Below are 27,187 nucleotides of genomic sequence, written 5' to 3'. Positions count from 1 at the left end.
TACTACTTGAGGTTCTTGGTTATTTGCTGTAAAAGCTATCGGTAGTGCAGTGGTTCTCATGGCTGACTACAGCTGGCATGGGCTAAATTCCCACTCACAATCGCCCTGTGACTAAGTGGCTCCCTGTCTGACTTTGGCCCTAAGTCACCATGTTAAGTAAACATGATAAGGGTGTTTAAAAAAAAAAAAAAAAAAAAATGGATGTATGGACCAGTGGACAAATGATAATTTTTTTTGTCGAACCTATCCTCTGTTATGCAGTGAAGAAGAAAAAAAAAAGTTTGTGGCTTTGAGGCATATTTTTGTACTCTTTCTCTCATGCCCGAAAATGGCACGAGATGGCGCCAAAAGTGCAGGAAAGTTGTAATTGGTGTCACGGAGGTACAGTATGTTGAAGTGGTTCATCTCGACAGTTTAAAATCTGTTATGTCAAGGTGAGGCTAAATTGTTTGCGGAAGTTCGGGAGAGTTTTCACTGCATGTGTAAGTTTTTGCTGTACTGAAATCAAATCATCTGTAATTATAATTTTTTTAAGGATAATGTTGTAAGATTAGTTTGAAATGATATTAAAGTTTTTGGGGATCGTATTCTGTGGTATAGTTATGGTGTTAGAACTATTAACACATTCACTGCCATTGACGGCTTTAGAAGTCAAATATCCATGTCAACTGGGAAGGCTGGCAGTTAATATTAGCAGTTCTTAACATTTTGGGGGGGGGGTCATCAATTACTCTGTAATACTATTATAATTACTGTAGTTACTGTATATTTATTTAATTGTTTTGCTGTGATCCAGTTCCTTATTGTCAACTCAAATAATAACACATTTTCAGTGTCGATCATAAGACCCAACGTCTCACCTGTCTCGGGCATGCCCTGTGCCCGCTGCATGCGGGAGGTGAGCACCTCTTTGGCGGAGACGAAAAAAATGTGGTTGGGTGCCTGTTCACGGTCCATGACCTTCAGCTCTTCCACCAGGAAGTTAACACAACGATCTGTGTGCTGCTTTCTCACCTAGAGCATGAGAGAAGGGAAAGGATTCAAATATACAGTAGTAGTATTTTAAAACAAAAAACAACTACAACATTGTACGGTGTCAGATCCATCCATCCATCTTCTATTTATACTGATTATCCTCACTAGCGTCGCAAGTGTGCTGAAACCTATCCCAGCTGACTTTAAGAGGCGGGGGACAGCCTGGACTGGTGGCTAGCCAATCACAGGGCACATATAGACAAACAACCATTCACACCTATGAGTCGGATGTGCTAACCACTCAATCACTGTTCCACCCAGGTCAGATCGCCTGAACATTTTTCAGGTGTCCATCTTCTAAATGATACAACATAACTCACATCTTCCATGTATTCCGGTTCATTTGCAGAGGCGTCCCAGCGATTGTTGAGGATGAAGATGTTGGGCTTTGACAACCGTTCGTTGACTTTGTGAAAAAAATGCTTTTCCTAGATGGTGACAGAGTAAATAAGGCAAAGTGGTCACTTTTAAAACTGGTATTTACTCTATCCATCTTTGTTGATAGGTGTATAAACTATAACATTAAAAGTAATATCTGACAGAGACATTGCAAGATTCTGCATGTGTTTTTTAGAGGCAGCGACAATAAAAGACTGACAAGCCAACTAAGCTTTTACCGGACGCCTCTTTATAATCACTTGTCAGTATAGCTGCTTAATTCCACGGAAAAAGCTGGAGCGGAATGTCTGTGCTTTTCCTTGAAGCAGCTCTGTAACGCTTCACATTGCATGAATTCCTGAGCGCACAGAAACCAACCACGAGAGCAGGCAGACACATTCTATGATCTGCAACGAGTTTAGAAAAAAGCACACGATTTGCCAAGCTTTATTTCAGATGCTCATTAGTAATATTTAGGACAACTACTGTTTTTCCTTATTTTTAATGTTTATTTACTTATTCTCGGAGATTACCAGTCGTCTATTAGGGGTTAGGTGGGTGGTAGGAATTTATTTGCACAAATGTTTTTATAGTGCTGTATTAAATAAGTATCATACCCTATATAGAAAATGAAATATACCTGTTCATTTCGTCAAGTGGATGCGGCACCCAGTAATTAAATGGCCATCATTTAGAATGTGGGAATAATATTTGAGGAAATACATACATATAATGTTTTCTATTATTTTGATTATGCTTTGTGTGATACCAACACCAAAATTTGACGATGTCCGTACAGTCAGTGTAATGGTATGTGAGTTTATTCTGAGGCTCCTCTTTCTCACAGGATGACAAGAAGAGTAGGTTCATATTTACTGGATTTCACAGATGTGAACCTGAACGCAGCAAGTGTCATTACCGTGTTCATGAGCGTGGATTCAGAGTTGGCAACAAGCACGAAGACATCAGCGTCCAGACAAAACTTGTCTATCCAGCTGTCCAACTCTGACGTGACATCTGTCCCCGGGCTGGTAAATGACAAAGTAGTTATTTTACAAGCCATAGACGCAACTTAGAAAATATGAACTTGTTTTACATTAAATTTCTCAACTTTAAAGGTAGCATATTATCGAAATATGACTTTTTGAAAGCTTGTATTCAAATAGTTGACTCTCTGGAGTGCCTTCGGAACTATCAAGTGTGAAAATAATCAACTAAGTTAATCTTTGTTATGTGGCTATTTCTAAAAAAGTGTCTGTGACTGAGACAACCTACACTAATTTACATGATAAACACGCACACAAAGTTTCTCTGCCAATGACATGATCAGCTAAGATGGGCAAAGATCCAGAGCCACTTTTCAAGCGATGGCCAGAGTACAGCCACCAGACTACACTGTCTGAAACACCATCATGCAAAGGCCCCGTCATGTAGAAATGCACCTGCTAAGGTAGGCGTGTCAAACTAATTTTTGTTGCAGGCCACTTTGTAGTTAAGGTTTCCCTCAGAGGGTCATGATGACTGTGAAACCATAAATATGTTTAAGCACCTCATTATAGTGTTAGACATAAACAACAAATTGATGGATAACTAGTTTGAAATCAGAAGTCGAGGCTAATAGTTTGTTGAACTATTGTTCAAGTTACTGTAAAAGGTGGTTTGGTAACAAAAAAAAATCATTGCAATATCTCAACATTATTATTTATGTATGACAATTGGAAATTTTGGTATAGATTTGAGCAAGAATCATGGAAGTTGACACATGATTTGCTTTTGCGAGACACACAAAATGATGCGGCGGGCCAGACCTGGTTTGATACCTGAGTTGCTTTGTTGGATGCGTAGATTAGCATTCACCAAATGGCCCCAACCTTTATTATTTATGTACCTACTGCTATCTAGTGGAAGTGTGTTTAATTGTTTTACCTTTACCTATGTGTCACTGGCAGAGAAAGTTCAACAAAGATACATTGTTTGGTGTAAATAAATCATTTTTGGACGAATTAAGAAAAATTTGATAATTTCCCACAGCTCAGCTTATGATTTCTCACAGCACGATCATGTGCCAAGGCACCCCGGTTGGAATCACTGAGCTAACGGCATTAGCTTCTGATAAGCGACGCATACTTGATCATGTGATGAAGTTGTCGACATGGCGGCGGAGATGATTCTATGTGACAGTGTAGTTTAGTTGTAGCACCCCCAGTAATCATGGGAACAAAAGCCAGACTTGCCACTGGTTGACAGACCCTTTCGAAAAAAAAATAATATCATGGAAAACGTTATTTATTTCCATAATTCCATTCAAAAAGTTAACTTTCATAGATTATAGATTCAGGGTCCACAATTTAAACAATTCCAAGTATTTATTTGTTGATTTTTAAGTAATTTGGGCTTCCAGCTCATAAAACCCATGAAATCAGTAATTCAAAAAAAAATAAAAAACATTTATACTGTGAAGAAATCACCATTTCTCAGTTTTTGTAGAAAAAAAAAAGAGATTAGGGTCACATTAAATCAATCAAAATATGGTACTTTCAAAACGATATCTTAATCTTCAATACTTGGTTGGGAATGCCTTTGCTTTAATTACTGTCTGAATGTGCCGTGGCATTGAGGCAATCAGCCTGTGGCATTGCCTGGGAGTTATTGAAGCCTAGATTTCCCGTCCTTCTTCTCTTTGGCACAGTTGAGACGCTTTCTATGTTGGCTCAGGCTCAGAAGTGAAGTTTTCAACAAAAACTGAGAAGTAAATTGAAATTTCTTCACAGTATTCTCCATCCATCCATTTTCCGAGCCGCTTCTCCTCACTAGGGTCATGGGCGTGCTGGAGCCTATCCCAGCTAACATCGGGCAGGAGGCGGGGTACACCCTGAACTGGTTGCCAGCCAATCGCAGGGCACATACAAACAAACAACCATTCGCACTCACAGCCACACAGTATTCTAATTTTTTGAATTCCTGATTTTGTGGGTTTTATGAGCGGGAAGTCCAAATAATGTAAAAATAAAATAAATACTTAAAATTGTCTAATATGAAAGTTTAATTTTCTGAATGTAATTGTGCAAATAAACTTTTCCATGATATTGTAATTTGGAAAGGGACTGTATACACAGTATGTAGTCGCTCACTTGCAAGAGAAGAGCCAGCACCTCAAAACACGCTACCGGTAATTTCACCGAGACAACAATGGGTTGTGTAAAGCATGTGTCTCCTTGGGGAGTATCGAGAAAAGCATTTCAGCGATTTTGTTTGGACACTGTTTTAAATTGTGAAAAAAAGGCAGAATTTGTCTCCTTTAAATTTGAGACACTGAAGTAAAGCAACAATATATTCTACTACTACTATAATATACCTGTCTACAAGCACCAGGTCATCCCGAAGCAGGGCACACTTGGTCTTTGGCCAAAATATACGAACGAGACAGCCAGCATCCAAACTCTCATCCATGTGGAGGGCATGAGCCAGCTGGTTGACTGTCTGCAGGGTTTTTAAAACATGTAAGAGAGCAACTTTTGGCACTGGAATCCTCTTAGTGTGATTAAAATTAAATGGAAGGAATGTTTCAACATATTTCTGACATGCATGCTTTTGGAATGTGTAAGGAAACTGAAGACTTTAATAACATTTGTTCAGTTTCTAATCATCCTGTATAAGAATCCAGAAAGAAAAGTTGCATCACTCAAATACTATTATTATTGACATTTATGTGTATCTTTGTGGGATGAAATGCATTTAAATGATTGGGAATAAAATAGATTAAGACACTGCTGACCTTTATGCTCTTCTCCTCCTCTGAGCCCTCAGTCTTGAGGTAGGCCTTGTCCTCATCAGTCCCTTCCACACTCAGGAAGCAGTTGGTGGTGTGACCGATACCGCTGGGGAGCACGCGATCCCTCAGCATGGCGTTGACCACTGTGCTTTTACCGTTACTTGTCCTACAAGCACACAATCGATTGGGACAACAGATGGACCATGTTCAAGCTCGTGAGCAATGCTTCAGGCATGATGCCTTCTAAAACTTTAAGATACGCAGCAAAGTCACGACAGGGATTTATAGTTAAATAAACAAGAAATCTCTGAGAGAATACCTCAAGCTGACAAGTCAGGTTTTATGGTCAAAAGTGTTTACCTTCCAAAAAAGGCCACTTTCATGTGTCTGCGAGCCAGCACCTCCTTGATGACAGCAAGTTTATCTGCGTACGCCTGGATCTCCAACTTTTGATCCAGACTTGCAATTTTCTCCATCGCTTTATTCTCGCATGTTTCTGTTAAACAAGCACAGTTACACAACATCAACACAATGAGTCTTCCTTAAATGTACACTTATATTGCCAAAAGTATTCGCTCACCCATCCAAATAATCGGATTCAGGTCTCCCAATCACTTCCATGGCCACAGGTGTATAAAATCAAGCATCTAGGCATGCAGACTGTTTATGCAAACATTTGTGATCGAATGGGTCGCTCTCAGAAGCTCAGTGAATTCCAGTGTGGAACTGTGATAGGATGCCACATGTACAAAAACTCTAGTCGAGAAATGTCCTCACTCCTAAATATTCCACAGTCGACTGTCATCTGTATTATAAGAAGGTGGAAGCGTTTTGGAACGACAGCAACTCAGCCATGAAGCGGTAGGCCACGTAAACTGACGGAACGGGATCAGCGGATGCTAAGGCGCATAGCGCGAAGAGGTTTCGCTCTCTGGCGAATCTCTACAGACCGCCAAACTTTATGTGGCCTTCAGATTAGCTCAAGAACAGTGTGCACTGAGCTTCATGTAATGGGTTTCCATGGCCGAGCAGCTGCATCTAAGCCATATGTCACCAAGTGCAATGCAAAGCGCTGGATGCAGTGGTGTAAAGCATGCCGTACTGGACTCAAGAGTAGTGGAGACACGTTCTCTGGTGTGACGAATCACGCATCTCCATCTGGCAATCTGATGGGCAAGTCTGGGTTTGGTGGTTACCAGGAGAACGGTACTTGTCTGACTGCATTTTGCCAAGTGTAAAGTTTGGTGGACAGGGGATTATGGTGTGGGGTTGTTTTTGAGGAGCTGGGTTTAGCCCCTTAGTTCCAGTGAAAGGAACTCTGAATGCATCAGGATACCGAGAGATTTTGGACAATTCCATGCTCCCAACTTTGTGGGAACTGTTTGGAGCTGGCCCCTTCCTCTTCCAACATGACTGTGCACCAGTGCACAAAAGCAAGGTCCATAAAGACATGGATGACAGTCTGGTGGGGATGAATTTGACTGGGCTGCACAGAGTCATGACCTAAACCCGAGAGAACTTTTTGGGATGAATTAGAGCAGAGACTGAGAGCCAGGCCTTCTCGTCCAACATTAGTGTGTGACCTCACAAATGCGCTTCTGGAAGAATGGTAAAAATTTCCCATAAACACACTCCGAAACCTTGTGGACAGCCTTCCCAGGAGAGTTGAAGCTGTTATAGCTGCAAAGGGTGAACCGATGTCATACTGAACCCTATGGATTAGGAATAGGATGTCACTTCAGGTCATATGTGAGTCAAGGCAGGTGAGCGAATACTTTTGTCAATATAATGTACCGGTCTATCAACGAAATCTATTCTAGAATAAGATTCTAGATTAGCACAACAATGTACAGCACAATCTAATCTGATTATAATTTATTAAGCGTAAAAGAGGATAAAGAGGTTTAATTAATCAGATTCAGATCAAAAACATGGTTTGACAGAAACATCCTTGAACAAATACCTCCTCATCTCGAAAATCTCAAACTGACTTAATCACAAGGTTTAGACAGGAGGGTGCTCAAGCACAACAACAAAATAAACTAATATGAAAATACAATCTTTAACGACAAAACTGAATAGACTATATTTCGGACTACAAATAAGCCTTTTTGTACACTCAAATAGTGGCATGCAGCAATTAAAGGATGAGTACCTCGGCCACTAGAAAAAATAAGCACCATACCACAAAATGGACACCTCTTTTTTACCCCTCACAAAATAAGGTGGTACCAGAGAATGATTGATACAAGGTACGCAAAACACTTTAACAAGTCTCCTCATTCACCTACTGATGACGCAGAATCATGAGCAACCGGGTGGTTAAGTATCTTGCTCAAGGAGACTCAAGGTATTTTTGATTTGATTGTTTTATACTTACTGTAATTATGACTTTATTACTACGTTAGCGTAGGTTAGTGAGACTACGGCTTAAGAATACGTCGCCACGTGCCACAAGAGAGCACACTCAATTACTACCGTACTTACTATATTTCATTTTTTTGTTTAATATTTATGTCCTAAAAGTGTTTGTCATTCAAATAATTATGTAATTATGACTTTACTACTACCACGTCAGTGACAGCCACTGTAGTAATGGAACTCTGTTGTAAATTGAGGACCCCATTTAGATATGGGTAGTGTTCCACAAGGCTCTATACTAAGGCCACGTTTGTATCTTATACTTTCTATAAATGTCACAATTGCTTGCCATTACAGGAGGAAACTGGTAGCGTCCGACAAGGCTCACTACACAGTCCACAGATTTTTACAGTATTTTCTGCATATTAATCTCAAATCTCAAAGTTTGTGATAGTCTTCGGCATAAAGTAAAAATTCAGGGTAAATCGCCGTTTTAGGAATGGAATCCCCTATATATGCTAACGTTGAACTGTTTACATGGTTTGTGGCGGAATGAAAATTGACAGATGAACAGTAAACAATCCATCCTACCTTCCACAAACTCGGAGGTCTCTGTCACGTAATTGAGAAGCTGCTCAAACAGGTCACTTATGGTCTTTTTGGCCACAACAAAGTGTTTCAGGGGGGAAAACTCCCCCCTGGATGAGTCGGTGCGTCGAAGTGGGGGGGCCGCGGCCATGGCGACTGGAAATACATAGTGGTCACAAAATGTCAAAGTAAGTACAGTACACAATAACATTAGAACTGGGTAGCAGCGTGAGAGCCATTGCGCGATGTGTGTAATCCAATAGTTTAATTTTAGGGAGCACTTTATTGAGTGCACGAATGAAGCTAACCCACACGTGACGTTGAATGTGCGAGCAAACTGTTACTTTATTTAGATCCGTTACTGTAAAGGGGGACCCCGTGTATGTAAACAAGAGCAGCTCAGGTAAACTCGATTATTTGACTTCAGATGCTTTAACCGCAAAACACGTACGTGTTAAGCATCAATCAACTTAATAAACGAATTAAAAAACACGTTTAAACGAGCCAACCTGCGTACTTGTGCTAGCGAGCCGGTTAGTAGTTAGCTAACCGCTGCAAGCGAGCAGTAGTCGTCAGAACATTAGCGAAGCAAACTTTACGCTAATTAGGTTATTACCACAGTCCTAAAACTGCCAGTGTCCTCTTCTCATAACATAAACACACAAATTGTTCCTCTGCGACAGTGTTCTTAATCCCTGCGTGCGTGGAACGATGGTTAACTGGCAATCTGGTCAACCTTCTGTTATCTTCACATATTGTCAATTCATGTGTTTACGGGAAATCAGGAAGAAAAATATCCAAAATAAAAGATAATCATCTTGAGGCGCATGGTGATATCGCTATATAGGGCACACACCAAAAAAAATAACAATGTACCAAAATGAGAACCTAATCCATCATACTGTACTTTATGAAACGTGTTCTCGCTGCCACTACAAAAGCGTACTTTGGATGGACAACGTTACAGACCAAAATTAACGTGAAACACAAAAAAACTTCCGGTTTTGGTAACGGTAAAATTAGCTTGACGCAGTCTAGCAACAACAGCAGCCAATCGGAGAGCAAATAATTTACCCGACCCCTCTCCTGTAATGTTGAGTGGAGGCGTTATTAGGATTACCGCATAGGTTCTAGGCAGGACACGCCTCACTGCAAGATTATTGGCTCCTGCATCACGGAGAGGGCAGGCGATGCAGATTTAACGAGATGACGTCCCAAACATGTTTCATATTTGTACGAAATAAAAACAAAGTTTGTTATGGTTAGGTTTAGGGCTAGGGTTTGGTCTTAAGGCGGTTTACGATGGGTAAAGGTTAGGATTAGGGTGGGTTAGGGTTACTGGGAAACATTAACGCCGTCTTTTCTAGTGTCTTTATGTCTCAAAGATGTTCTGTCAATTGACTGTCTGTTGTCGTACTAGAGCGGCTCCAATTACCGGACACAAATTCCTTGTGTGTTTTTTGGACATACTTGGCAAATAAAGATGATTCTGATTCTGAAGAAGTAGGGCGTGTTCTTCTTCGATACAACAGCCAATCATAGTGCAGCATCGCGGCTCCTGGAGCCAGTGATATTGGAGCAGGGCGTGTCCTGCCTAGAAACTATGTGGGCATCCTTATCACGCAGTGTGGAGGAGCCAGAGGTTATTACAACACATGCCAAACTATGATGAAGCTTCACCTTTATGAGTAATATTGCATGATTTTGCAATTTATTCGTGACTGTATGATATGATATTTACAAATAAATAGGCTTACATATTAAAAACTACAGTACACCCAAAAGTACTTAAAACGGCTAATTGGGCGGTATGCCATGACATGTCAACTACACTTTTTAAAACTTTTTACACTTAGCTCTACCAGTACCACCATAATGACCAACATTACAATACAGTAGCATAGTCGACCTTGGTGTTCATAAAAAAACAAGACAGATTTTTTATTCCAAAAAAGTAGATTTCATGTAATAATACAATGTACCATTATGCACAGTTTGAAGATTAACCATGTCTATAAATATAAGGAGAAAATGTTCTAAAATGAGGTGGCACAGTGCCCGACTGGTTAGCACATCGGTCTCACAGTTCTGATGACCCGGGTTCAAATCCGACCTCGCCTGTGTGGAGATTGCATGTTCTCCCCGTGCCTATGTGTGTTTTCTCCAGGTACTCCGGTTTCCTCACATATCCCAAAAACATGCATGGTAGGTTAATTGAAGACTAAATTGTCCATAGGTATGAATGTGAGTGCGAATGGTTGTTTATGTGCCCTGCGATTGTCTGGCAAATAGTTCAGGATGTACCCCGTCTCCTGCCCGCAGTTAGCTGGGATAGGCTCCAGCATACCCGGGCCGCAACCCCAGTGAGGATAAGTGGTTTAGAAAATGGATGAATGGATGGATGTACTAGAATGATTCCATCAAAATGTATCGCATATAAAATTAAATAAATTTGTACATCAGTTCTTACAAGATTAAATGCAAATGCACTGTATTAAAAAGTTAAATACAAGTGAACTGTTCATGAAGTGGATATTTGGCTTGCCATCAGTGGAAGCTGGCATACCACAAGTCTAGTGGTACAAGTACCACACTTTGAGAATCACTGGTCTACACCAGATATGAGTGTTGGGTGGGCAGTAGTGCTCCACCCTGTGAGGGAAGGACAGGACAAGTACGGGAGAAGAATCATGCAGGACAAGGGTCATGAACACGGCTGTACAACTGAATTGTGGTGGGAGTGGCTATGTAAATTATAAACGTCTATAGGACGAGAGTGTGAGTGAGGCGATACCCAAGTAATTTGCATATTCATGAGTTGTCGCAATAAGTGAGTGGCCCCACAACCAGCGAAAAAGTCCCGGGGTGTGTGCTTGCGGACACATGCAAGTGAATTGACACCGTTTCGTATGCACAATGACTGACAGAAGTGTCCTGTAATTGCTGTGCCTGCACCACGGTGGCTGAGGACCCCACCAAATCAATCGAGAGGCGGGATCGGGCTCAGGTGTCACCCGAGAGCAGCCCGGCGGACGCAACACGTCCCTCACTGAGGGACCCAGGGCGGCCCCCCCAATGCCACCCCCTCAGACACCCCACCCCACCGCACCACGCGGACCCCCCCACACCCTTTCCCTCAACCCCCAGGAGAGCAAGACGCCCCCCAAGCTGCAGGGCCCACGATGCAGCTAATACCCGCCCAGCCCAAGGGTGGGATGGTGTCGCATGTTTGTTGGAAAGGAGGGCGGATAGGGGCACCCGACAAGGGAACGATAAGGAGGGGGCCCAGGAAGCAGCCGTGGGGCATGAGAGGGGAGCCCCAACGCCAAGCAGCCATCCAGCCCGGGGGGCCCAGCCTCAGGAGCACCCCCATGAAGCTAGTGAGAACCCCCCCCGTTACTATGATTGCCAGGTCCCCGACTGGCAGTCATTGGCCCGACCCCGTGTATCAGTTATCCAGTGTTGTGTAAGCGTGCAGCCAATAATTTCTATCAGTGCCATGTTTTACCAAACCAACTTTTTCTAGTACTTGGGATGTAATATTGTCTCTATGGTGCCTCAGTAAACATGTGAAATATGAATTTAAATCGTTCACGCATTCCTGAGTTACAGACGTTTTTTTCTGCAGAAAGACCTTAAATCAGGTCATTCAAATTTCTCGACCTTATCTACGTCACTAACGAAGATCTCCCGCCTTCACTTTCCACTCCTGAGCCAGTGTTCTCAACATAACAAACACTTGTCCTCTCACAAGTCTGTCTTCTACACGGAGGCAACCAATCAGAGGGATGGGGGCGGTCTTAGCCAAATATGGGCAAAGCAGATACAAAACTGTGTCAAACAGAAGTAGCTGTGAGGGGCCTTTTCTGGACACTCGTATGACTAAACCATCCATCCATCCATTTTCTGAGCCGCTTCTCCTCACTAGGGTCGCGGGCGTGCTGGAGCCTATCCCAGCTGTCATCGGGCAGGAGGCGGGGTACACCCTGAACTGGTTGCCAGCCAATCGCAGGGCACATAGAAACAAACAACCATTTGCGCTCACAGTCATGCCTACGGGCAATTTAGAGTCTCCAATTTATGCATGTTTTTGGGATGTCGGAGGAAACCGGAGTGCCCGGAGAAAACCCACGCAGGCACGGGGAGAACATGCAAACTCCACACAGGTGGGGCCGGGGAATGAACCCTGGTCCTCAGAACTGTGAGGCTGACGCTCTAACCAGTCGGCCACCGTGCCGCCATGACTAAACCAAGGTGTTTTTATTTAAAATGAAATTGACAAAATCCATATTAGAGAGTCACTCTATGGAAGTCTAAATAGCCAAAATATGGGACCTTTAAAGCTAAATTGCTGATATTTTTAACAAAAATTTGATTTCCAATTTTAATCAATTTTCCCCCCTTCAAATATCGAAAAAGCACATCAAAATGGTATACAATCTCTTCTGGAATTTATTTTATTATACCTGATTACGGCGACACGGTGGACGACTGGTTAGAGCGTCAGCCTCACAGTTCTGAGGACCAGGGTTCAATCCCCGGCCCCGCCTGTGTGGAGTTTGCATGTTCTCCCCGTGCCTGCGTGGGTTTTCTCCGGGCACTCCTGTTTCCTCCCACATCCCAAAAACATGCATTAATTGGAGACTCTAAATTGCCCGTAGGTGTGAATGTGAGTGCGGATGGTTGTTTGTTTGTATGTGCCCTGCGATTGGCTGGCAACCAGTTCAGGGTGTACCCCGCCTCCTGCCCGATGACAGCTGGGATAGGCTCCAGCACGCCCGCGACCCTAGTGAGGAGAAGCGGCTCAGAAAATGGATGGATGGATGGATATACCTGATTACAACCAAGTTTTGAAACACCTTTGTTATTTTACAGCATTGACATGTGTCAACTTCCACAGAAACAATATATTTTTTTCCCTTTACAGATAATATGAAAATAAATGCTTCCCCTTTTTTCAAAACGTATATGTATTCACATTACCTAATAAATATAACAACATATTCAACAATTTAATGTCATAAATGAAAATGAACTGCATGGCTTGGGGTGGAAACGTGTACGTTTGTTTAGCACATCTGCCTCACAGTTCTGAGGACCTGGGTTCAAATCCCAGCCCCACCTGTGTGGAGTTTGCATATTCTCCCCATGCCTGCGTGGGTTTTCCCCAGGCACTCCGGTTTCCTCCCACATCCCAAAAACATGCATGGTAGGTTAATTGAAGTCTCTAAATTGCCCCTAGGTGTGAATGTGAGTGTGAATGGTTGTGCCTCCTGCCCGATGATAGCTGGGATAGGCTCCAGCACTCCCGCGACCCTTGTGAGGATAAGCGGCTCAGAAAATGGATGGATGGATGACTCTGATTGCCTTTGACCAGGCTACCTTTTTTGTTATATGGAAAAAAATGTGAAAATGATTCCATTAGTGGTGTCTGTTACTAGGCGCGACTTACAGTCACTAGTTGCTTTCTTTGAAAAATAGCCACTCGAGGGCTTAGAAATCTCCCAAAGTTGGCAAGACGGACCAACCACTCCGTTAGCAGTCATGTTATTAATGCAAGCAATGCACATAAGCGAGGACACGCTTTGAACTACCAAAGCCACTTGAAAAATATATTTAAAAATAATAATAAATTACCCTGAGCAATAAACTTGAATTAATCAATACAATTGGGTAACTGTCTTGAGCTACTTTTCATTTTGCTTTATTTGAGGGATTTGATGCAGCTGCAAGTTAATGGGACAATGTAGGAGAGGAAACGCCTCTTTCTGCCTGTGTGTGTGTGTGTGTGCGTGTGTGTTTGTGTGTGTGTTCGTGTGTATGCGTGTATGTGTGTGTTTGGTGTGCTTATGCGTTTGTCATTGTGTGGGTCATTAGTGCACGACTGTCACCAGCCAGAGACACTGAACACATCCATAGCGACCTCCAGCTTCTGGTTCGGCTTTGGGATTTTGAGTAAACTTCAAACTTGGCTTCACAGAAATTTGGAATTAATCTCTTTCTGTTTTCTCTCTCTGCTTGTTTTTATTTTATGGTAATTCGTGGATTTATTATGGAGAATTAAAATGGTGAGAAAGAAAAAACTGCATGTGTTTGAGTAAGTAGTATTGCTCTTGTGTTTTTCTATGCCACTGGACTACCTTTAACAGTAGGGTTTCCCAAACATTTCCAATTCAAAAGACTAAAATTAAAAAAAATTGTTCCTCAGCACATAAATTATTGATAAGGAATACCACAAACAATTTATCACAACAAACACGATTCAAAAAGCAATGTGTCAAGAAAATGTGTGCCTAATAGGCGACCCCTTAAGAACTGACACATTTTTGGCCCATGTTTGGGAAACGCCACTGTTGAGCCTTGTTATTTATATTTGATAATTTCTTTAAAGGCTTTTGTTATTGTCATTTGTGATGTGAGATATAAATGACAGGGTGTTTTGATGCCACTATTATGCACCCTTGCAATGTTAACAGCTTCAGCATTCATCAAAATAACGTCTTTCTCCTTTCATCATGGCTTCAGCATCACATATTCATTTATTAATGACACTGCTGCCCTGGAAAGTTATCACTATCACCCACTCTTAAGTGTTTTTGGGATGAAGTTAATGTTTTTTGCAAGTCGAAGTGTTTTTCACGTACAAAATGGACTCAAGAGTATTTTTCTGTCGGCTTCCCCATTGTGTCGGTGCTATTGTGACAGCAAAAGCTGTGTGTATTGTGTGTGTCTATTTGTTTGTGTGTGTGTGTGTGAGAGAGAGAGCTGAGTGGTATTGTGTGGTGCATATGTATGAGTAACCATTACATGGTGTGAAATCCCATCTAGCATTCTCTAGCCACTATTTCTTGGAAGCCCACTCTTATAAACCGTGCAAGAGTCTTGGGCCATCACTAGATTTGTTCCTTAAATACATTTTAGTGAAGCTCTGGATAAGGGTGCAGGTACGTTTTTGTATTTGTTTTTACCAATTGAGTCCTTATGGTATCAGTGAACACCCTACACCCCTAAGAATCATAACAGTAGCGCACATCTGTTCATTATCCTCTTTGAAGCAGGAAATAGCTTGCTAACTACTCAACAGATTTTCACTTCACCCACGATGAAGGTCTGCGTTGTACTGAGGCACTGTAGTTATTTAAGGTTATGAGTTTTGTTATGGGATTAGTATGAAAAGCACTTCAAGGCCATAAATACACTGAACAAAAATATAAACGCAACACTTTTGTTTTTGCTCCCATTTTTCGTGAGCTGGACTCCAAGCTCTAAAACTTTTTCTACATACATAAAAGGCCATTTCCCTCAAATATTGTTCACAAATCTGTCTAAATCTGTGTTAGTGAGCATTTCTCCTTTGTCGAGATAATCCATCCCACAGTTTTGGCATATCAAGATGCTGATTAGGCAGCATGATTATTACACAGGTGTGCCTTAGGCTGGCCACAATAAAAGGCCACTCTGAAATGTGCAGTTTTGGTTTATTGTGGGAGTTTGGGGGGTCAGTAAACCAGTGTGACCACCATTTTCCGCATGCAAGTGCAACACATCTCCTTCGCATAGAGTTGATCAGGTTGTTGGTTGTGGCCTGTGGAATGTTGGTCCACTCCTCTTCAATGCCTGTGGGAAGTTGCTGGATATTGGCAGGAACTGGCTGTATACACTGTCGTATACGCCAATCCAGAGCATCCCAAACATGCTCAATGGGTGAGATGTCCAGGAAGTATGCTGGCCATGCAAGAACTGGGATGTTTTCAGCTTCCAGGAATTGTGTACAGATCCTTGCAACATGGGGCCGTGCATTATCATGCTGCAACATGAGGTGATGGTCGTGGATGAATGGCACAACAATAGGCCTCAGGATCTTGTCACGGTATCTCTGTGCATTCAAAATGCCATCAACAAAATGCACCTCTGTTTGTTGCCCATAACATTCGCCTACCATACTGTAACCCCACTGCCACCACGGGCCACTCGTTCCACAACGTTGACATCAGCTAACCGCTCACCCACACGACGCCACACACGCTGTCTGCCATCTGCCCTGAACAGTGAAAACCGGGATTCATCCGTAAAGAGAACACCTCTTCAACGTGTCTGACGCCATCGAATGTGAGCATTCGCCCACTCAAGTCAGCTACGACGACAAACTGCAGTCAGGTCGAGAACCCGATGAGGATGACGAGCATGCAGATGAGCTTCCCTGAGACAGTTTCTGACCGTTTGTGCAGAAATTCTTTGGTTATCCAAACCGATTATTGCAGCAGCTGTCCGGGTGGCTGGTCTCAGACGATCTTGGAGGTGAACATGCTGCTGAACATTCAATTCACGGGCAACAGCCCTGGTGGACATTCCTGCAGTCAGCATGCCAATTGCGCACTCCGTCAGAACTTGCGCCATCTGTGGCATTGTGCTTTGTGATAAAACTGCACATTTCAAAATGGCCTTTTATTGTGGCCAGCCTAAGGCACACCTGTGGAATAATCATGCTCTCTAATCAGTATCTTGATATGCCACACCTGTGAGGTGGGCTGGATTATCTCGACAAAGGAGAAATGCTCACTAACACAGATTTAGACAGATTTATGAACAATATTTGAGGGAAATGGCCTTTTTTGTATGTAGAAAAAGTTTTAGATCTTGGAGTCCAGCTGAATTTGAAGTGGCATGATACTGCCACCACAATGCTTCACGATATGTATGGTGTTCTTCTAGACAATGTCTATTGGAATGCTATGAAGTCTAAATATGTGGAGGACGAAAGAGGTTAGCGGTTTCCAAAGCAGAGGGCAACTTGGGAAAGGGTACATAATGGACACACTTGGTGAAACGATCTATGATGGTGAGGATGACGGTGTTACCTTCAGAGGGGGGTAGGCCGGTGACAAAATCCAGGGAAATGTGGGACCAAGAGCGGCTCGGAATGAGTAAAGGGTGCAGCAGACCAGCTGGGGGTTGATGTAAGGCTTTACCTCGGGCACAGACGCAGCAGGCTAGGACGAACTCACGGGTGTCTTTGACCAGGCTGGGCCACCAGACGTGTTGTTGAATGAAGTTAATGGTTCAGGTGATTCCGGGATGACAGGTTAGTTTAGAGTTATTGGCCCATTGAAGTACTTCTGAGCGGGCGGAGTCGGGGACGAAGAGACGGTCAAAGGGTCCAGTCTTGGGATCGGGTTGGGTTCTCTGAGCTGTCTTAACCGTTTGTTCGATCTTCCAAGTGGAAGCCCCAATGAAGCAAGAGGAAGGAAGGATGGGTTCCGGTTCTGCTGGGCTGGAGGGGGGTGAAAAAAATACGAGAGAGGGCGTCAGGCTTGCCGTTGCGGGAACCAGGGCGGAAGGAGAGGCTGAAATTAAAAGAGCTGAGAAATAAGGCCCAACGAGCTTGCCGGGGGTTAAGCCGCTTGGCTGAACGGAGATAGGCGAGGTTTTTGTGGTCGGTCCATATAATAAACAGAATGGCAGTCTCCTCCAGCCAGTGCCTCCACTACTCCAGGGCCCAGATGATGTTCTAGTAGTTCACGATTCCCCACATTGTAATTTCGCTCGGAAGAGGAAAGGTGCCGGGGAAAAAAAGCACAGGGATGTCATTTTTGGGATACAGGGTATTGCTGGGAGAGGACAGCTCCAGCCCCCATGTCAGAGGCGTCAACTTTCATGACGAACTGTAGGGAAGGCTGGGGGTGTTTCAAGATGGGGGCACTGGTGAATAGTTTCTTAAGGCGTTCGAATGCTTGCGATGCAGCAGGTGTCCAATGGAATGGGAACTGGTGGAGGAGAGACTGCTGAGGGGGACAGAAACCTTGCTGTAGTCACGGATGAACCGACGGTATAAATTGGCGACGCCTCAGAATCGTTGCAGCTCCTTGCGGGTGGAGGGAATAAGCCAGTCGACAACGGCTTGGATCTTAGCCGGGTCAGGTTGTAACTGACCCTTGGCATTGATGTATCCTAAGAAGTGAACGGAGCAGAGATGGAATTCACACTTCTCTGGTTTAACAAAAAGGTGGTTTTCGAGGAGGCACTGAAGGACTTGGCGGACATGCTGGCGATGTTCGTCAGGGGAGCGAGAGAAGGTGAGGATGTCGTCAAGATATACAAAGACGAACAGGTTGAGCATGTCACGGAGGACGTCATTGTTGAAGGTTTGGAAAACTGCAGGGGCGTTGTTTAATCCAAAAGGCATGACTAGGTACTCAAAGTGTCCGAGGGAAGTGTTGAAGGCAGTCTTCCATTCGTCCCCCTCTCGAATGAGGTTGAGATGATACGCGTTGCTTAGATCAAACTGAGTGAAAATTTGAGCGTCGCAGAGGGGTTCGAAGGATGGGTCAATGAGTGGGACGCGGGCTTCATTTTTCACTATGTCGTTGAGACCATGGAAGTCAATACATGGGAAGAGAGTGGTATCTTTCTTGTCGACAAAAAAGAATCCGGCCCCAGTGGAGAAGAGGAGGCAAGGGAGTCGCGGATATACTCCTCCATAGTTTCCTTTTCTGGATGGGACAAGTTAAACAGGTGGCTGGAAGGGAGAGGGGCACGGGCTAGGAGGTCAATGGCAGTGAAAAACCAAAATCTTTACTGAACACTGGCGAGAGGTCGTGGTATTCCTCCGGAACCCGGGAGAGATCGACAGGTGTGGCTGGTGGTGGAGGTTTACTAGGGGGAGGAACAGCCGAGAGAAGACAATGGGAATAACAGAATGGACTCCAACTGGTGATGGACAGATGAGTCCAATCGATGTCAGGGTTGTGTTTCTGGAGGCAGGGGATACCAAGGACTAACGGAGTCTCCGGGGAGGGAATGACAAATAACTGGATGGTTTCATGGTGATTTCCGGAAATGAGTAGGGTGAACGGTGAAGTTTGGTGGGAAACAGGGGAGATGAGACGCCCGTCCAAGGCAGTGACCTTCTTAGGGAACGGGAGGGGCTCGAGGGGAAGCTGAAGCTGACACGCCAGGCCCTCATGAATAAAATTGTCATCAGCACCGGAGTCAATGAGGATGGTAACGGGGGTGTTGCGAGCGAACCAAGAATACACGAAGGAACGGTCATCCGGGAGGGAGAGCCGGGAGAGGTGTGGGTTTGGCTCACCATGACGCTCTCAGCTCTAAACAGGTCTTTCCTAAAAATAAATAAATAAATAAATAAAAAAGGGGGGGGGGGGGGGGCTGCAGGAAACAACCATGACAAAGAAGTCAGTATCCACACAATAACTTCTGGAATCTGCTAGAAACCAAAATAATAATAATAATGTCAGGAAAAGACACGAAGAACACCTAAACTTTGCTGTCTTTGCTATCACTAATTGATTAATCTTCATCTCTCATTTCTTGAAATCAGAAAACCATGGTATTTGAACAGGGGTGTGTGGGGACAATAGTCAACAGATGAACTCCTGTATGGTCATTATAGCATTGCTATAACAAATCTAATGGTGGATTTTTTTTCTCTGTAGTATTTTATAATATAATATGCCTATGCCTGTGAATATTGCCTGCTTGTCTACAAGAGTCGTTAGGTGGAAACTCCCTCATTAATATTCCATTCAGTTGTAAAGTGGTAGTGGAGTTGCCTAACGGTCAAGGAAGCCAGGCTATTTGTTGGAGGTAGAATTATTGAGTTTCTTTGGAATGGACGAAAGGACGGCATTGTACAGTAAGTGGGAGTGGTGCCATAAACCACCTCCGCTGTTAAGCGATTGTCTTTCCATCACCTTGAAGCGGAAATAGTTGAATGTTTTTCACACTAACTCAGGTTAGTTGTGTTCTAACTAAGCCTTCTTGGATGAAGTGAGGAGGACTGCTTAGATGAGAGGCGAAACTTCTTCTATCCATCCATCCATCCATTTTCTGAGCCGCTTCTCCTCACTAGGGTCGCGGGCGTGCTGGAGCCTATCCCAGCTGTCATCGGGCAGGAGGCGGGGTACACCCTGAACTGGTTGCCAGCCAATCGCAGGGCACATAGAAACAAACAACCATTCGCACTCACAGTCATGCCTACGGGCAATTTAGAGTCTCCAATTAATGCATGTTTTTGGGATGTGGGAGGAAACCGGAGTGCCCGGAGAAAACCCACGCAGGCACGGGGAGAACATGCAAACTCCACACAGGCGGGGCCAGGGATTGAACCCGGGTCCTCAGAACTGTGAGGCTGACGCTCTAACCAGTCGGCCACCGTGCCGCCGAAACGTCTTCTAACACAACAAAAAAAGTACAGTTACGATTGACTCACTGGTCTCAGAATCATAATATAACAATAAACTTGCAACATGGAAATATATTTTTACGTGGACTAAAGTGTATTTTTTCAGAATCAAATGTCAGTCAAGTCACGCTCTGTTTTTATTTCCTCATTAGAACTTGTGGAAGCATGTTGTGGGATGGATAAACAACAACAAAGCGCTAGTGTAAGTTGCAATTAATGTGACATTTCATTGAATGCAATGTGAATGAAAATAGTTTTCAGAAGGCCAGTTCCTAATTCCTAATTTCTTGAGATGTTGAATTTTTTTTATTGTAAAATACTGAAATAAAATGAGTTTTCCACAGTATTCATATTTACTGAGATGCACCTGTATTCCTGTATTTGAATAGTTATCATTGGCATCAAAAGCCTCCACATTACTCTTTTAGGACTTTTTAAGGGAATGAGTTTCATGTCAACTCGTGTATTGAATATACAAGTACACAACTGTCTAATTGTGTGTGTAGATGGCCGCTAATGACCCTGCTGAGCCCTCTGTTGACCCCCAGCCTGGGGACCTCATTGAGATCTTCAGACCGGCCTATCAGCATTGGGCACTCTACCTGGGCGATGGTTATATCATCAACTTAACTCCTGTTGGTCAGTGCCAGTCCGTGACCACACACACTCAGCATTATACCCACTTGCACAGTGTAATTAGATCAAATACAAGAATTGTATGGAAAATTCAGCCTTTACAAAGTACTGTGGTGACCCACGAGAAGGAGACATTCACCAGGGGCATGTATCTTCTAGGGAGGGGCAGAAGATGAAAGATTCAAAAGGGAGTTGTTGGCTTCAAAGGGAGTGGTTGGCTGTTTGATGTGAAAATACTCTGTATGTGGTGAGTAAAGTGACATGACTAGTTCTCGTTTGCCTTTTTGTTATTTACCGCATTGCCACAACTGATGACCCCAACGTATCAAAAATGACAGAACGAGACGGTGACAACAACGGACCCGCGATGCTTACGCAGGGTACTTATGCGGGGAACCATTGCTACCATCTACGCCGCAATGATGAATGATGTTTTTGGGAACATATATCATTCTAATAAATTTGCTTTCTTGGCAGGCCAGAACACATATATTGAGAGAGCAAGAGCAATGGATAACACAAAAATATTGTACAAAGAGTAAAAATAAAAAAATGATAAGTTGCGGCGACACATTGTTCCAGGGCTCATGGGACTTGTTGTTTCCAAGACATGTGCATCACGGGATTCACATAGTCTCAAGTGTAAAATGATCTACACATTATAAATAGTAATGTTCAGTTTTGATTGGCTGGCGACCAGTTCGGGAAGTACCCCGCCTCTCGCCCGAAGATAGCTCAGATAGGCTCCAGCATGCCCGCGACCCTAGTGAGGATAAGCGGTAGAGAAAATGGATGGATGGATGTTCAGTTTTGAATGATACTGCTGAATACGTAAATGGAAAAATGGTAAATGAAATGCACTCATAGTACGTATGATTTGAACTGTCAGAAGAATGTTGTTTTCTTTTTCTAATATCATCACCCCTTTGTGTTTTTCTCTAGATGAGAGCCAAGCTGCCGCCATGTCCAGCGTGAAGTCCGTCTTCAGCCGGAAGGCGGTGGTGCGCATGCAGCTGCTGAAGGATGTAGTGGGAAGCGACTCGTACCGTGTCAACAATAAGTACGACCACAACCACACACCCTTGCCCATCTGTGAGATCATCCAGCGAGCACAAGTCCTGATTGGCCAGGAGGTGTCCTATGACCTACTGGGGAGTAACTGCGAGCACTTTGTCACCTTGCTGCGCTACGGGGAGGGAGTATCTGAACAGGTGTCTTATGCTCTTCAATATTATTCCCAATTCATCTTCCATCGTGCTTGTCCTCATTTGGGGTCTTGAGTGATCTGGAGTCTATGCCAGCTAAATTTGGGCAAGAGGGAGTGTGCACCCAGGACTGGTCGCCAGTCAATCGCAGGGCACATATAAAAAATTACCATTCACACTCACACCTACGGACAATTTATAGTCTTTATTGAACCTAACATGCATGTGTTAGGAATGTGGGATGAAGCCGCACTACCTGCCTGGTACCCTATGCAAACAAGAGGAGAGCATGTAAACTCCACACAGGAGGGCCTGTGCCGAGACTCGAACCCAGGACCTCTCGACTGTCAGGCAGACAGTCTGACCATTAGTCCACCATGCTGCAGTATTACTTTTTTTGGGCCGAAACAACCTTTCATGATATGGATAAGAATTGAGGAGGCCATTATACATCAAAATGTTGTCATGTTACTTATGTTGGACATGAGAAAGGACCTGGCTCACAGTCTCTGAAAGAGGGTGATGGGTTTATGGTCGATATTCTCAGGTTCTTCCACACCACATACATCCAGCCATGCCTTTCTGAATCTGTTGCGTAATCTTGCTGGAACAGAAAGGAATTTCCTGCAAAGTGGGAACCACAGAAATTCAAATTTAAAATTCAATGGGAATCAGCCCAACCACTCACTGATCAACTGATTAATTAAGAGGAATATCCTCATATTTTTGTCGAGCTCGCTGATGGAGCAAAAATACCATCAGATATTTTTTTCATCTTCCACTATATACTTTTATATAATCAGATAATTAGATGTACTCAACTCTCAACTCAACTTTTATTTATATAGCGCTTTCAAAAATGTACTAAAGCGCTGTCCAGTGTATACAAAACATAAGAAAATACCAAAAATACAATCATAAATCACAAAATAAAATCTTTGTTTCTAATTAAAATACACCATAACTCCGATCACATTGGCACTTGGCATACAGGAGGTGCAATGTTTTATTCCTTCTTGTTCCACGTTGTTTGAAGCTGTTACAGATGAGAGGAGCAAAATTGAAATCTCTATCTCTTGACCAGAATCAAAGATGTAGCGCTGACACCATGTATGACGTCACTTACGTGCGTCAAAAGCTAAGTTTGAAAGTAACTAGTTTTTTAACAGCTGAAAGTTCGTCCATTGGCGAGTAACACACAAACAAAAACATTGGTTCAATTATTCAGTCCACATTTAGCCGTCTCTCTCGCTTCACTTTACTTTTTAGCGCCAAAAATTCATCCCTCTCTATATCTCCTCTGGGATGCATTCAGCTCCAGATGTACTATAGGTCGACACCAGTGGCAGCATCTGGATTGACATTGGATACTTGTTGGATAGTGACATTGTTTTCACCACAACAAGGCGGGAGAAATGAGTGTCAGCTGTTTAACCTTCACACCATGGTCCCAATATTGCAGAATACCATTTAACGTAGGTGCCACTCTGCCTCAGTTACAGCTCTGATTCTCGTTTTTTGTGTCAGTGCGTTTTATGTTATTTAAAAAAGACATAAAGAATACTGGCTTTTGTGTCAAAGGGGCTTTTATTAAACTCCCTCTGCTTCCTTTCTTGACAGGCTACAAGGGCCATTGGGGCCATCAGTTTGGTCACGGCAGCAGCAAGCGCCTTCTCTGTCCTGGGACTAATTAACTCTCGATCCAGAAACAGGCCCTTCTGACAGCTCCTGCGCAGCTGCTGCAGTTCAAGATATCTGCTATGGAACATCAGAGGCCATGATGGGTTGTTGGTGGACGGAATCATGAATAAAAAGAAACATATCCAATTACAGTGCTGTTTGTGAACTCTTTTAAACCAAGGGTGGGGGTAAATTTGTTATTATTCCGTTCAACAGCTTTTAAAGTAGCTTTGGGGCACTGCATTGCCGATGACGTCACACTCTACTACCACGTCATCTCGGCGCTCCAGAACTCCACTGCGGCCAGAGTGGTGGGATTTATCACTGCAAACCCGAGCCATAATAAATTTGCGGCGTTCAAGGCTCACCTCCCCAAGACCTTCAACCTGTCACGGTCAGAATGAGCCAGACGGTTTTTTGCTCTTAAGGTTCTAGGAGATAGTAAGTCTTCTGAGCTCATGGAGATGATGCTGAACCGCCTTGGCAATGAAGAGCCCAATTTCCTTTTTATTGAACTGTTTCTCTCCCATAAATGCAGCCCTATGGGGGCACAATCCAGTGCAAACTGTAGGCCGGTCCCAAGCCCGGATAAATGCAGAGGGTTGCGTCAGGAAGGGCATCCGTCTTAAAACTTTGCCAAACAAATATGAGCGTTCATCCAAAGAATTCCATACCGGATCGGTCGTGGCCCGGGTTAACAACGTCCGCCAACGCCGGTGGAAATTCAGCTACTGTAGGTTGAAGTCCAAGAAGAGGTGGAAAGCGGGTTCTTCGGCAGAAAGAGAAGAGGAAAGCACAGAGCCTAGAACTGAATGTGGGGACTTTGAATGTTGGGACTATGACAGGAAAATCTCGGGTGTTGGTTGAATGATGATTCGGAGAAAGGTTGATGTATTGTTTTTTCCAGGAGACCACGTGGAAAAGCAGTAAGGCTAGAAGTTTAGGGGCAGGATTTAAATTATTTTACCATGTTGTAGTTGGGAAGAGAAATGGAGAATGTCTTGGAGATGAAAAGAGTATCAGATCGAGTGATGAGGCTGAAACTTGAAATTGAGGGTGTTATGTATAATGTGGTTCGTGGCTATGCCCCACAGGTAGGATGTGACAAAGAGGTGAAAGAGAAATTCTGGAAGGAGCTAGACGAAGTAGTTCTGAGCATCCCAGACAGAGAGAGAGTTGTGATTGGTGCAGATTGTAATGGACATGTTGATGAAGGAAATAGGGATGATGAAGAAGTGATCAGAATCAGAATCAGAATCAGAATCATGTCCAAAACACACAAGGAATTTGTCTCCGGTAGTTGGAGCCGCTCTAGTACAACAGACAGTCAATTTACAGAACACTTTGGAGACAGAGACATTGACAAAAAACAATTGTGCAAAAAGATGCAGAGTCCTCTAGCACTTAGAGCAGTTCGAATGACTAATATTGCAATAGACCGGTGCAATGACCATTGTGCAAGGGGCGCTGAGACTTCAAGGAGTGTATGCGGTTTAAAGTGACGAGTAGTGCGATAATCTGGGACAATGTTGGTTGTGCAAATGTTACAGATACTCCTCAAACAGTGTGCAATGGAGCAGATGCTACTCTGGCATGAGTGGCCAGTATATGCAAATAGTGTAGCATGGCGAGACAATTACAGTGAGTGCACGAGTAATACATAATTGGCCCCACAGAAATGTGACAACGAACTCAAGTCAAAAAAATTGCCAGCTTGTTGTAATGGAATTATAGGGTAAGTACGGCATCCAGGAAAGGAACTTGGAGGGACAGATGGTGGTAGATTTTGCAAAAAGGTTGCAAATGGCTGTAGTGAACACTTTCTTCCAGAAGAGGCAGGATAGGGTGACCTGCTGGTGAACGTCAAAAATGGCCGGTTGTTGGATGCCTGTGTCCGCGACGAGTCGACATTCAGCGGTCTCTCCAGCTCACTTTCTGAGGGCGACAAGTTCCAGCGCCTTCTCAGTGAATTCCCCAGTTTGCGGGTGTTTTCCAAGGTGGACCTGGTGCAACAGTACTACCAGGTGTCAGTGCATCCGTCTGACATTCCCAAGATGGCGGGTGTTTGAATTTGAGGAGGCCGTTCGGATTTAAGAATCCGGCCCAGTCCTTTCAGAGGTTGATGGACTTGGTGCTCAGAGGTTTGTCATTCGTCTTTGTGTATTTGGACGACATCCTCGTTGCCAGCTCCTCGGCAACTTTTCACGAGACTCTTCTCGCACAGGCCTGATCATTAATCCGGCCAAATGCCTTTTGGAATTGCCATCCATCCACTTCCTTGGCCATCTCATCACCAAGGATGCGGGGGCGGGGGGCTTATAGGCTGTCTCGTTCTTCCCTCGCCAGCCCACTGCTTGGGCACTCCGAGTGTTTCTTGGGATGGTGACATTCTTCCACCGTTTCATCCGCTGGGCAGCCCACATCATGCACCCTTTGTATGAGGTCCTTGAGGGCAGTGTTCCCACACGGACGTTGGCCAGCGCTTAGAGTTGGCTTGGCCCACACGCCGAGGTAGGACTCCCTTGCATGCTGCCCCCGGCTCTTGAATCACTGACTCTAGAATGCATTCAGATAAGATTTTGCCGATGAAGAGGGGGCATTCTAAAGGCAATTAGTTATTTACCAATTGTTCCAAAATGGATCAAGATAATTGTAAATGACTGCCTCTTCAGCAAAAATACATAAAATCAATTTGTCAGTGAAATATGAACTATTAAGACCACATAGTCCCTTTAAGAATGATTTGTGGCGATTGCTTTGCGTCTTGTGCGAGGGCCTTCTAGCATAAGAAAATTCTCCATCTAATCTGAAAAAACACATCATTCATTATAATTTTTTGGTTCGTCAGTTCAAAAGTTAGCAAAGCTATGGGTACACGTTGCTTTGATGACATAAAGCCTGAACCAATGCTACTTTGCGTTTTTCTCCTAATTATGAGCAGTGAAAGTTAATAGGGAAACAAATTTGTGTGCAGAGAATTTTTTTCCCCCTTGTGCTGTTAGTAAATATCTAATACAACAGTACAAGTATAATAAGTAATAAGTAAAAATATATTTTATACTTTTGTACTCAAAGTACATTTCAGTCTGTACTTTTTTACTTATATCAATCAATCAATCAATCAATCAATCAATCAATCCCTTATTTACATAGCATCTTTCATACTTAAAAAGCAACACAAAGTGCTTCACAAGACAAACGATAAAAGACAAACAAAGTTTTGTACTGAAAGTATTTACGCGGTGAGCGGGGCTAGCCAGCAAGTAGCGCAATTTTGTATCAGTACTGCAAATCGCAGCTGACGAAGAAGACGGAGCACGTGACGTATAA

The 27,187-nt window shown here is 43.5% G+C and overlaps 2 protein-coding genes across 11 annotated transcripts in view; one reads left to right on the top strand and one right to left on the bottom strand.

The window, feature by feature from the left end:
• Positions 1 to 8,907, bottom strand: part of mfn1b (mitofusin 1b) — a 27,071-nt gene extending 18,164 nt beyond the window's left edge. The window contains exons 1-8 of one of the 4 annotated variants that reach the window (XM_061780675.1): positions 8,751 to 8,907; positions 8,138 to 8,290; positions 5,546 to 5,681; positions 5,189 to 5,351; positions 4,769 to 4,893; positions 2,333 to 2,441; positions 1,356 to 1,463; positions 861 to 1,014 (exon numbers count right to left, since the gene is read on the bottom strand). In XM_061780675.1, the coding sequence (XP_061636659.1) occupies positions 861 to 1,014; positions 1,356 to 1,463; positions 2,333 to 2,441; positions 4,769 to 4,893; positions 5,189 to 5,351; positions 5,546 to 5,681; positions 8,138 to 8,285 (943 nt within the window). In that variant the 5' untranslated portion in view covers positions 8,286 to 8,290; positions 8,751 to 8,907. Of the gene's footprint in view, positions 1 to 860; positions 1,015 to 1,355; positions 1,464 to 2,332; positions 2,442 to 4,768; positions 4,894 to 5,188; positions 5,352 to 5,545; positions 5,682 to 5,765; positions 5,912 to 8,137; positions 8,291 to 8,643 lie in introns of those variants that run through there. The other 3 variants (XM_061780676.1, XM_061780677.1, XM_061780678.1) reach the window with 3 other exon arrangements.
• On the top strand, positions 8,467 to 24,009 carry plaat1 (phospholipase A and acyltransferase 1). 7 transcript variants are annotated; one of them, XM_061780689.1, is made up of 7 exons: positions 13,866 to 14,069; positions 14,193 to 14,231; positions 20,489 to 20,538; positions 20,843 to 20,975; positions 21,915 to 22,183; positions 23,493 to 23,652; positions 23,798 to 23,900. In XM_061780689.1, exons 2-6 carry the CDS (start codon positions 14,222 to 14,224, stop codon positions 23,649 to 23,651), a joined length of 621 nt encoding a protein of 206 aa, XP_061636673.1. In that variant the 5' UTR covers positions 13,866 to 14,069; positions 14,193 to 14,221; the 3' UTR covers position 23,652; positions 23,798 to 23,900. The 7 variants fall into 7 exon arrangements, with proteins under 7 accessions (XP_061636675.1, XP_061636678.1, XP_061636677.1 ...); XM_061780691.1 differs by lacking the exons at positions 13,866 to 14,069; positions 14,193 to 14,231 and adding an exon at positions 8,467 to 8,537; XM_061780688.1 differs by having other exon boundaries at positions 13,869 to 14,231.
• The last annotated feature ends 3,178 nt before the right edge of the window (positions 24,010 to 27,187 follow it).

This window comes from Phyllopteryx taeniolatus, chromosome 7 (genome assembly GCF_024500385.1).
Source record: "Phyllopteryx taeniolatus isolate TA_2022b chromosome 7, UOR_Ptae_1.2, whole genome shotgun sequence".
Classification (NCBI taxonomy): Eukaryota; Metazoa; Chordata; class Actinopteri; order Syngnathiformes; family Syngnathidae; genus Phyllopteryx; species Phyllopteryx taeniolatus.
The sequence above is the reverse complement of the archived record's forward strand: the minus strand, read 5'-3'. Positions and strand labels throughout refer to the sequence as shown.

Excerpts from the sequence above, each read along its gene's own strand:
- plaat1 (XM_061780689.1), top strand. Across the intron at positions 20,976-21,914 it reads CATCAACTTAACTCCTGTTG|ATGAGAGCCAAGCTGCCGCC; the intron begins GTCAGTGCCAGT and ends GTTTTTCTCTAG. Across the intron at positions 22,184-23,492 it reads GGGAGGGAGTATCTGAACAG|CTCCAGATGTACTATAGGTC; the intron begins GTGTCTTATGCT and ends GGATGCATTCAG.